The 12,346-nt window shown below is 39.9% G+C and overlaps 1 protein-coding gene across 4 annotated transcripts in view; it reads right to left on the bottom strand.

Annotated features, from left to right (window-relative positions):
* PRDM2 (PR/SET domain 2) overlaps window positions 1-12,346 on the bottom strand; it is a 62,631-nt gene that overhangs the window by 44,094 nt on the left and 6,191 nt on the right. For all 4 annotated transcript variants that reach the window (XM_052691585.1, XM_052691586.1, XM_052691590.1 and 1 more), the window contains exons 2-4: window positions 11,783-11,856; window positions 3,746-3,863; window positions 2,594-2,697 (exon numbers count right to left, since the gene is read on the bottom strand). In XM_052691585.1, the coding sequence (XP_052547545.1) occupies window positions 2,594-2,697; window positions 3,746-3,863; window positions 11,783-11,791 (231 nt within the window). In that variant the 5' untranslated portion in view covers window positions 11,792-11,856. The remainder of the gene's footprint in view (window positions 1-2,593; window positions 2,698-3,745; window positions 3,864-11,782; window positions 11,857-12,346) is intronic.

Below are 12,346 nucleotides of genomic sequence, written 5' to 3' on the forward strand. Positions count from 1 at the left end.
AATCTTGCTCAGGAGGACTGAAGAAAATCTTAATGTTTCAGAAGTCTTGTGATCAGATCTATGAACTTCTGAAGGTCCCAAGGTGCTGTGTAAATCTTTTGTTTCCATTCTTGGTTCAATGTTTTTAATGTTTACTCATGTTCAAGACAGCTTGCATTAAAGCAAAGATACTGGTAGGTCTTCAGTTATTTTCTGCTAACAGTCAGCTCTGCTTATCTTTCAAGAAACGTTAAATATTTCCCATGTTTCTTCTTATAGTCCAAGTTAGTCTTATAGGAAAAACTGTCAATGGATGCTGTACACTTACTTTTTTCCAAATTGAAGAATGTTCAGCAATGAAAGCCATCATTTTTCCATTATTTAAAAACATTTTGTCTCAGAACACTGGCATATTGAGATACTGTGTATGGTTAGAAGTACTGGGCAGCTCTCAGATTTTCAGAAACAACAAAAAAGTAAAGATATGAATTATTTGATAATGCTGTACTATTTGCTTTTTTTGCTTGTGGTTAAGCCTGCAGACATCAGCTTCCACTAGGAAGAACTCATCTCTTTCCAAGCAAAGAGAAAACTCCTTCCTTACTTAAACCACTCCGGCATGGATTTCATCAGCTGACTTTTGAAAGAACTCATCAGCACACCCAGCCCTTGCAACATGAGAAAGCAAACAGCTTCACAGAAGGAGGTGGTTAAAAAGGAAGGAAACAGCCAAGCAATGCTTTGGGAGAAGTAGTAGATATGGCACGCGTGACAAAGCATAACACAGGATTGCTTTCTGGTCAAGTCACCTCATCTTCTTTGCTGCAAAATCTTGTGCGCCGTGAGAGAGGAAACGGCTTCAGCTCCTCTGTATAACACTGCAACTTCCAATGACTCCTAAAACCCATGGTAAATTACAAATGGACCATCGTTCTGAGCCCTTCACAAGGTGGCATTTCCCTCAGTTTTCAGTCACTTGCCATTGTTTCCCTACCAGTGGCTTTTCTCTGACAGAAAATGAGAATGCCTTCAACTGCTCTCCTGAGATACAGCAACCACAGACATCGACACAAAGCTCACCTGTTCTAAATCATGTGGGAGATTGAAATCATTAAAAAAAAATTAAGATTTTCTTCAGATTAACTTCACTAAAATTAATTAAATTCCTGTGGAAAAGCTTTTCTCCTGGTTGAAAGTCCACACACTGCACTGCTCTCACACACCATCCTTTTACAACCATATTTTCTAACAGTTAGGATGCTGGGGTGGTTTCAGATATCAACATATGGGAACAACTGTTGCAGTCTCATTTTAGCTGCCTTTTTTTTTTTTTTTTTTTAATTCCCAAATCAGTGTTAAAGCAACACACAACTGCTTTGAAATCTAGGAGATCCTGTTGTTGCCTGCATTGCAAACTATGAAACTGTGTCAGTTTGTTTGCTGCTATCGTTTCTCAGCACAATTTTTCCAAAGACATTAAGGTACATCCAGTGAGAACATTGAAAATCAAGAAAAACAACCATAAGGTCAATAATTTACTGGACTGATCCAATCTCACTATGTGCTCGTGTAGCAGATCAAAAGTTGAGATACCTCATGCAGTAGAATTGGTAAAACAAAACACTAGTTTGATACAGCAAACATTCCACTTTACTTTATTGCTTTCCTGGATGTGAATTTGCATTTATGGGAAATTATTCTAGCTCAGTTCCTCTGAGATGGCTTATCACTAAGCTCTGCATAGTTATCCAGTGTTTTATGTAGTTCTCTTTCTGCAGTCCAGAGGCCAGAAGGACGGCTGCTATCAATCTCTTTAACCTAAAGATCTGTACATCAGCATGTTCTGAACAGAAATTGCCCTGCCAGAGTTCCTCCATCCCTCCTCCTTGACCATGCATTCTGCTAAAGCCACCTGCTGTGTGTAAACCTTCAGAAATAGTGATGTCATCTCTGGGAGTGCTTAGGAATGCCTTATTTAAAGACACTGTAGATAGAGTTTAACTCCAGATTAAGATAAGACCTACACCTACACTCTGAAATCTACATAATATCTGAGGTCTTATGACTGTCAGAGGAGCTTGAAAAAACTATTCAGCTGTCCAGACAGTATTTGCTTTAAGGCAAACCCAAATACAAGCAGCACAAGAAATACTGAAACAGCTGAGAACTTTTATGAAAGCTGCAAAAGCAAAACCAATCTCGAAAACAAAGCTATTTTTCAAAGAGCTGGATGAGGAGGAACACTGAGATTTCCTTAAGACTTTCCACATCCTTGCAGTTTCCCTCATTTCAATTAGTTAGCAGTACACAGCTGAAGAATGGACATTACTGCCTGTTCAAGCCAACAAAGCAAAGCTTTCTTTGTAGCAGACTCTTAAAGAAATGAGGGATCCACAGACAGTATGGGAGAAAATTCATACAGCAATCTCAGTTTCAATAGTTTAAAGCTTTGTAATTCAGAATCATTTCTCAACCCAAGTATTTGTAAATAGATTTGCAATGGTAACCACAGATATGCAAGTAGCAACTATTTTATGTCTAAAATCTCTAGAAAGGTAAATACAAAATACTGACCCAGTGACAGACACCTTTTTTATTAACAAGTTTTTCTTACCTCCCACATGTATACATTGCTCTTAACTTGAGATCTTTTCTTCTTGTCACCAACAAAGGGCCCGAATTTCTTCCCTTTTAAAATTGACTTTGTTGCCCAAACACCTGAAAGGATACATGTCAGTAATTATAACAAATCCAACTCAGCTGAAGAAAGATCTTCTATTCGCATTTCGTATCTCTTACGATCACTGCATGTGTCTGTCTCAGGCTGTGGTGTGCTCTGCACTGTTAAGATCACAACCAGGAAACTCAAGTTCACTATTAGTAATTCAAACAGCCACAGAAGTCCCCAGAACTTCCCCCAGTCACATAAAGCTTAAGCATTTATCTGCTTTCATCCTTTGCTCCAGAGCTACTGTAGCTGTGACGACACGAAGCGCCCTCAATTTCTCCTGCATTTCAAGCTCAAGTCAAAATACCATAAGGAATACAAGTCTTCTAACACTTCCCCTCCTACGTCACTCAGTTCCAACACAACACTCATTCAGACCATGCCAGATCAGATTCATACTAGAAAATATTAACCTTGCTCCAAGGAGTTTATAACCTGTTACCAACAGTAAACCAGGATATTAAGGATATTAAGGATAATCTACCAAGTTTTAACATCAAATGTCCAATCTGCAACTCTGATTTCTAAGGTTCTCCCAGGTTAAACTCTGCTTAAAGAAAAAAAATCAGCATTTTGCATTATTACACAAACAATATAGCAGCCAGTGATATAGTTCCATATAGCAGCTTTCAAGTCTGCACTGAATCATGTAAGAGACTTTTTGTATTGATTGGATAGTGAGATAGCATTCTGAAGTGAAACAACGGTAAGATAGCAGCAAAAATACAAAACTGAAAGAAGTAAAAGTGCTATAAGCAGCCAGTAAAGGAACATACCAGCATCTCCATGACCTAACCTCTTTGCATTCTGGTCCCCCTTTGACCCTGATTTTGATCTTTTAGGAACATAATCTTGATCTGTTAGTAGGCGATCACTCCTTCCAATATAAATGGTTTCAGATCAATGCACCAGACATTATTTCTTCCCCATTCATTGCCCAGCATACAAAGGCACCAAATGTTCACAGCATCTGCAGCAAGCAATTTATGTGAGACATTTTAAAAGCCTTCATTCTCTTTTTACAGTTGTGGCACTCACCAAGCCTTGTCTTGTCAACAGCAGATGGGAAGAGCCTGACATCCTCAGGAAGCCCCCGAAGCACGTGCTCAGGTACATCAGCTAAGGTCTCCACTGCAGCAGGAGGCTCAGTTGTGTTCTGCAAGTCAAAAACCAGAAGGGCCACAACCATTAGCAAAGAAAGAAAGAACAGCATAAGTGCTGATCAACCTACGCAAGCTGTTGCTGAGAGTTTTTAACCCCTACTTTTACTCATAAGAAAAGTATCCGACTGCTGAAGATAATGGATGTGACTTCGAACAGTGAGTAAATCTATCTGAAGTGATTTCCCTATTTCTCATAGGCATTTGCCATCTCATTTATTTTCTTTGGTTTCCCTTACAACCAAACTCAAAATTCCCCCATTGGTTACTTGGGAAATACAGAGCTTAAGGCATTTGATTTATCTTATCCAAATACAGCTCACCTGGCAGCACTGTTCCACTATTCCTAAAGGATGAAAGAAGAGGAATCGCTGTGGCTTTATACCCTGGAAATCATCTATCCATAATGTAATATTTACATAAGTTGATCTTTCAGGAAATGGTTTTCATGTGCATTCATGCTTAGTGTTAAAATGCTCATTAATATGGTGATCTAAAACTCATCCACGGACAGAAACACAAATCAACTTTCAATTGCTCTATTTCATCTGATTAGTTATGCCATGAGAAACTACACTAAACAAGTAATTAAGTAAGCAACAGAACTGTCACATGCCACACTATGTTGAGACAACATCCACTCGAGCCATTTCCAAATAACATTCCTCCAAATTTCAGACCAAATACGTCAGATAAATCTACCTGCCTTATGATTGTGCTCAAAGAAGTTTGTCATCACATAGTTGTTGGCAGAAGCACTGCCTCCATTTTATCATCTAGCTGTTATCACAAGGAAAATTCCAGTTCCTTATAGTGAAGCATCGGAATTATTTTGACTACACAAAGTATTTGTATCTATTTTTAATTCTGTTCCTGATGCCAGACTGTTCTCAGATTAAAACAAAAAACATGAAGTGCATAAACATAGCAGCTCCTTTGTAACCTGTCTGGAAAGTCTTACTCAACTGAAAAACTTGTAAGGGAGGTAGTTAGGTTTTCTTTTTAAAGAATAATGAGAGCTACAAATATATATATACACACACACACACACAGATCTAATCTTTTCTAAACTAAAAAAAACTTGTTCTGTGGCTTGTTTGCGTATTCCAGCTGCATGCTGTGTCTCAAATGCAATCTCTGTCTGCTCCATCCTCTTTGGACCCAGAATGATGAGAAAAAGTGTCACAAAACATTTCAGGACACTTTGAGGCAGCAAAGCAATTTCTTCATTATAAGCCTCAGCAAAAAGCCTTCAGTAAAGGTGAATAGAATCACGTGGGCTGGACTGGATCCACCTCCCATCTGTGGCACTCAGCTCATCTTTATTGAAAGTAACAGCGTTAAGGAAAAGGATGACTTGAAAAACATTGCTGTGTTAATAACAATCCTTTTCATTTTTATGTTTGACTTGAGGTAACTCTCTGCCCCGGAAAAGCACTGTGACCTATCTGGCTATCTGTGACCAACAGCAAGAAAAACATGTTTAGCTATTAAAAGCATGTCTATTAATGGAGAGGTAGGAAATTAGAAGTAGTTGACATCTAAAAACATTTATTTGCAGTTAAGGTACAGCTCAAAGCTTGTTTTTGTTATTTTCTATGTTTTTTTGTTTTTTTTTCTTAAATCCTCCAATTATTTAAAGTGAAAATTGAGATACACTGCAATTTACACTGCAATTTACACTGCAATTTCCCCATGAGCAGCCCAGGTTTGTGCTGTTGTGCTCACAGCGAGAGAACTGCTGCCCCAGTTTTGTGTGAGGACATGCTGAAGTTACAGAAGAAAGAGCAGCTCCAAATCCAGAGCACTCATGGGAGGGAGCAGAGCTGCTCATGCAGCCTTCCATTTTACCTTTGTCAATCATTACCTAAACTTGCACATAAAAGTTCCAACCAGAACACCCATGTATGCCTTGATGCATAAAGGAGAAAAGGATGCAAAGCTTCACTAACAGGAATAACTTGCCCAGAAACACACAAGGGATGGCTTTGGAAATACAGGGCAAAGCTGGAACTTCAGCTCCCCACCACACTGAGAGCAACTGCATACACATCAGCAATTCTTTGTTTCCTCTTTTCAAGTGATGGCTTTCAGGTATTCTTGTTAAAATCCATCTCAAAAAAACACAGCAATCTAAAATAGCTTCTGGTGTTGCCTTCTTTGAGTGTGTATCTCTTGGGAGAAAGACCCAACAGAAATTCACAAAGAAAACAATATTTAAAGTTCTTTAAAATGTATGTAGTTCACACAAATGAAAAGTGATTTTTTCACCTGTAGAAGCTAGGATACAGCAGTAAACAAACTACTCCAATGTACATACCAGAATGGGAATTTGGGATACACCATCTTCTCTGCCACAAGCACAGACATACCCTGTGCTGCCCAGGATGCCAGGGGACAGAGAAGAGCTCCCCTGCACACCCTGAGTCCAGTAACACATACATACCCCTCTGGTAGCATGGCTAACACTGAAGCTTGCCTTGTAATGCACTTCCCAGAGCTACTATTGGGTTGTTGTTCTCCTCCTGCTGCTCTGTTTACAGCCTACAAGCAAGCCATTTCACTCCAGAGATCAACCTCAAAGTGCCTGCATGCCAAGCTTACTGCTCTGCTTTGAAGAGAATGATAGGTTGTAAATAGTGTCATAAAAGTTATTTCTGTGTTCTGTTCTTAATTAAACCAACCGTTCAGAACCCTTAGCCTGTAATTAATACGAACTGTTTTAAGGTGTTCAAATAGCTGGAGATGCAATAGAAAGCTAATAAGTGATTTATGGATGTTAAGTGATTAGCTTCATCATGTCCATTTTAAGGGATCTACAAGAGTCAATAGGCCGCTTGTAATTATATTCATACTATTACTCACATAATGTAAAATAGCAAGCGTTACAGCTCTCACAAGACAACCAGCTCTTTAGTTAACAAGACACCTACTCCTGATGGAACAACCAGCATTGCAAAAGCCACAAGCACATACAGCCTCCCAGAAATGCATCCACACTATGAAAGAATGGTGCTTGGCACAAACGATGTGTATGCGTATGCTGAACTTCATGCTACAGCCCTAAAACAATATCTGCCCCTGACACTGAACTGTGACCACTCTGGGCAGTCACAAATACTGGTGAAGAAGGCAATAGCTCCTCTAACATGAAGGATGTTATATTTAAGTTCTGAAGAAACTTCAGGTGGTGTTAAATAACAACAACAACAACAAAAATCAGGCACTGCCACAGCTGTCCAAGTAAACTCCAACTTACCAGACATGACTCTTGCTTTTACTTGCAGCCATAAAGCAGAGATATAATAGCAGTCTTCATGCACTGAGCTGACTGTTCATCTATAACACCAAGCATTTTCCACTGAGCACTTAGGAGGCATTATGGAAATACATTTTTAATGTATCTCTATAGGCTACCACAGCTGAGTTTTTAATCTTTCAAAGAAAATAAAGCTTCTCCAGCCTCTTCTACTTCATATCCACACTTCAAGAGTGCTCAGTATGGCAACTATTCTCTTCTATATTTACGACTTGCTGAGTTAAGTTACAAGAATGTCTTCTGTCAGCTTTCTGCAACAGCGAGAAAAATGATAAAACTGGAGTCTAGCAATGTTACTCTATTGCTGCCTTGGTAAGCCCTAACAGCTGCACAGAGACATCCTAGAGAGCTATTTGTAGGGGAGAAAGACCCCGAAATTGGAAACTGTGGAAGGAACAGAATGCCAGAAATCCCTTCCCATCCGCTAGAGTGAGGGGACTGGGGAAAAAAATCCTTGCTCTTCAGTTATAATAGCTGAAAGTCTATTCACAGCACAACTGCTTTATTTCCTTTTATTTTGCTCTTCCAATAGCCAGCAAGGAAAAACACAGATGAAAGAAGTTCGAGTCGGACATCTGTTAGCCTTGAACTGATAGGAGAGTCCACATCTGAGCGAGTTTCTTTTCTGTCTGCTCCTCTCTGCATCTCAAAGAGGCCCAGACACCCTCCCAGTATCCACCCCCCCACTTCATTAAGGGAGCACCATGCTCAGTTCCCTTCACAGCAGTTTGTAACAAATTACACATGGAATCATAGAATGGCCTGGGTTGCAAAGGTCACCAACCAGCAGACCAGGCTGCCCAGAGCCACATCCAGCCTGGCCTTGAATGCCTGCAGGGATGGGGCATAGATGAGAGGACAGCAGACACGGAACAAGACAGCTATGGGAACAATGCATTTGAAGCTTTAAGCTGACAAAACCTTTTTTTAAGCAACCACAGCTAAAGGAGCAGTCAAACAAGCCTACAACACAATCTGATCAACCAAAACTTTGTAAAACAGACAAGTAAGATCAAAGTGCACAGCACTGGATCACATCCTACCACGTATCAGACATTTCCTAATAGTCATACCTCTTTTCAGCCATCAACATCCCATTTCAGAAATCTATTTGCAAGGAAAAGCATAGAATCAGAACTTTATTTAACATCTTCCTACAGAAATAAAAGCTCAGCAGCTGGACACAGCACTCTGACCCATTCCACACCAGTTATATCCACGGATTTTGCACATACCATAAAATTAGGCCCAGGATGTAACAAGACATTTCACATCTCAAACATACTGTACAATATATAGTTATTAATGTAAAATAAACAATTTAGTTCAGTCAAATCAGTGCATTTTAATTTTATTTGCAATTTAAACGCAGCTTCTTTAAAACACCTTCCAGATCAAAACCCAAAGGAAGACCCACCTACCAAAGGAAGAAACAGTCTGATTTCAATTGCTTTTCCACCAACATTTAACAATCAGATTCAAGTTGGTTTTCTTTCCTATGAAGAGAAGTTCACCTCTTGGTATGATTACATCCAAGCACACATTCTACAGCCAGCACTGCATTAAACTGAAGACCTACTATGGTGTTTTTCACTCACGCCAGCAATTCTGTTGCAATTGAATTGTTGAGTAGGTGTGCACTAGAAGCTTGTTTCCCCATTAAATGAGTACCTCTGAAGTTCACCAAACACATTACACTGTCAGCACTCAAACCAGAAAGGGTGAAGTGACCTAAGAACAATGCAAAGATGGTTGGAGGGCTTAGAGGTGCCTTAACTGAAGCTTTCCTTTCCCGTTTGCATCCAAATCAGAGTCCAGGCATTGGATAGTGCCTTTCAGTACACCTCTGTAATTTTTATGTCACTTTCAATAGGAACAGTACCTGCAACAAGATGCTTACAGGTGATCAGTTGGAACAAAAAGTGAAAGAAAAAAGAAACAGTGCTGAATTATGTGAAGATTGGCAAACAGTTTGATGGAAACAGGAATAAGAGGAATGAAGAGAGGATGCCATTCATAGAATCACAGCATGGCCTGGGTTGCAAAGGAGCACAGTGCTCATCCAGTTCCAACCCCTGCTGTGTGCAGGTCACCAACCAGCAGCCCAGGCTGCCCAGAGCCACATCCAGCCTGGCCTTGAATGCCTGCAGGGATGGGGCATCCACAGCCTCCTTGGGCAGCCTGTAACAGTGCCTCACCACCCTCTGGGGGAAAAACTTCCTCCTCACATCCAACCTAAACCTCCCCTCTGTCAGTTTAAAACCATTGCCCCTTGTCCTTGAGTGTCCCTTGCCAATGAAGTGACAGGGGCAAGGCAAAGGAGACAGAAGGGAGTTGAGAAAGGGAAACAGAAACCAAAAGCTAGCACAGGGCAGGCACAAGCAGGAGTCTCCTATCAAAAACCCTATTGAACTCACCCCAGTTTTACTGCACGTGCTTGAAGACTGAAGATGTATTAGAATATTTGAATTAATCCATTTAAAAACTCAGAAGGCACTTTAGTACAAGTGCAGGTGTAATTTATCTTATGCCTACATTAATTTTGCAGTAACTTCCCACTCAGCGTTCCATGCGACTTTCTCCCTGCTTTATCTTAATTCAGGCTGGGATGCAGTAAAAGCTACTGATCAAAACCCCACGCTTGCTTGGTGGGTTTTGTTTGTTTGTTTTTAATAAATTATTCAGAGCATTCTGATGCACTTTACACATAAAAGGAAAAATCTGTTTTAAAAAGAGATAGAGAATGCATGTCATCTATCCTGAGATGCAATCTTCCTTGAAAGGCAAAAATATTAACTCAAATAAGAGGTGTATTATTGTTTGTTTTTTTTTTTAAAAATCCTTTGTAACCTTACTGGAAGGAGACCAGAACAGTTCATGAAAAGGATTTTTTCATTTCAACAAAAGGAGCAGTCCTTTCATATAAGCAAAATTAACAATAGCTGGTTAGTTTCAGGGTCACTGAAGTCACACCAAAAGCAAAGATAAGCAGAACAAAAGAAGTGAGAGCAGAACACCTGAAAGATGTTTGGCAACAGGCATCAAAGACATGCCTCATACAGACCTGGCACTACAACTTGTCAACAGTGAATGAAATTACAAGGGCACTGCAAGAAAAAACACCACGGGTTTGATGCTAAGTACACACTCAGTATGAATGGTAATTGAACAGTAAAAAGCCTTATGAGCTCTGTACACTTTGGAAACTAAAGGCAAAAGGCAGAGATGCCAAGGACTCGAAGCTGTTGTAACTCTCCCCAGAGGCAGGGTGATCTCTGTATTGAATTGTAAGGCAATAAACGTCACAGCACGGCACCCATGGTGTTATCAATCCAGGTACGAAGGACGAAGATTTCGTTTTATACAGGGCAGAAATTTTGTTCAGTCCTAGAAAGGGAGCAGCGTCGGTGGAATGAGGAAACCAAACGGGAAGGAAACAGCTAGAGATAGCACAGATTAACACCGAAATCTTTGGGAGCGAGTAATGAAGCAGAAGGACTATTGCCTGAGCACAACAATAAGCTGTTGGCTTCATGCCACAGCACCTTGGAAATAAACCTTACAGGGGAAAAAAAAATCAAGTCTCAAAAGAAGGAAATGATGAAGCAATAGTTATCCTCACTACCCCACACAAGACCACTCAACTTCCACAGGGTGCACACAGAAACGTTCTTTGCATGATATATAACCCGTATTTGTGCACATATAATACATGTATATATAATACATAATAAATGTACTCTCTAAATCCATGACAATACTGACAGAGTTCCTATTCTGCTTTTTGTTTTCTTAATATGTTTTTCCCCCCTCCCCCCCCACTTAAAATCAGAGCAATTGGAGACATCCTACCATATAATTCCTCACTTAAGTAATTGTATTTGCACTCCTATAACTTCAGTGGTAGAATATACTTCAGCAGAGTGCTAATTGTGCCAATAATGATCAATTAAGGGTTTAAAAGCAAAAAAAGTAATTCATTAGGAACAGCACTGAAAAAAGCACACAAAGCATTTTGCATCACTGTGTACTGTGGTTGTTCCTGGCTAACAAGAAGCTTCTGTTCACAGTCATCTTTTGAGCAAATTGAAGACTGGCATTCCTTTATGGTAACACCCCATGGTCACACTCCCATGCCAAGGGGACTCGGTAAGACAATCCAAACAGAGAAGCACTTATGAGCATAATTTAAGGTAATATTTCCTCTGTCCACAGCAAATACACTATCTCTATTTTTTCTGCTTGCACAGACAGATAAAAAAATAAATGAAACCAGGCACACTTGACACTGATTAAAACACTCTCCAGGGCATCCAGGACATTCTGGCATCCATGTAGTAGAGGATGCACCCCAAAATAAATGCCCTTTTCCAACCTTTTCACTTGATTCAAGGGAAATACTCTGGTTCCAGAGCAGTGTGAATCGTCCCAATCAACCAATTTCTATGGCAGAAGCTGCTCACTGCATGTTTGAAATGATGCAGTGGTCTAAAAGGTGAAAAATTGAAGTCTTTCATTTCTTTTTTGACTTTCCATGTTAACACTGAGCTGTTCTATTAACCAAGTATTTTGATAAAGTCCTCCATGGAAACTCACCTGATTCATTCTGAATTCCAGTTGCGTTCTGAGCAGACACACACAACAGAAGAACTCCTCTGATTACATGAGCCCTACAAAGAGAAACAGACAATTGTGAGGCCTACCTGCCAGTTTACATTGAACTGAAAGTACACAGAGCTGAAGCTGCTCTTCCTAAAGGGCTGTTCACAACACAGCACACTGCTTTACACAAGATCTGCTCCAAGCTATTGGTCAGTTATTGTAGCTCAGAATAACGTCACATCTAAGAGTTTAGTATAGTAACTTGCCTTTTATTTTTTTAAATACATGGAGGAAATAACACAGCAAGTGACATTAGACACCATCCTGTTGTCAGTAGTTGAACTTCTCGGAGGCTGACTGGTACTTACCCACAAAGCATTTCATTTAAGTGCTGTTCTTTCTTCCCAACTATTTATTGTTTTCCACATAACAATCACTAAACGATTTTACTGTTAGTTTCTATACAACGCATTTCATTTAAAATCAGTTACTATTTCCAGCCACTCCTGGGATGTCAAATCCAACCACGGCAACAACATCACTTTCTCTCCAAGCTCT

Source organism: Tympanuchus pallidicinctus, unplaced genomic scaffold (assembly GCF_026119805.1).
Source record: "Tympanuchus pallidicinctus isolate F22 unplaced genomic scaffold, pur_lepc_1.0 scaffold29, whole genome shotgun sequence".
NCBI classification, from domain to species: Eukaryota; Metazoa; Chordata; class Aves; order Galliformes; family Phasianidae; genus Tympanuchus; species Tympanuchus pallidicinctus.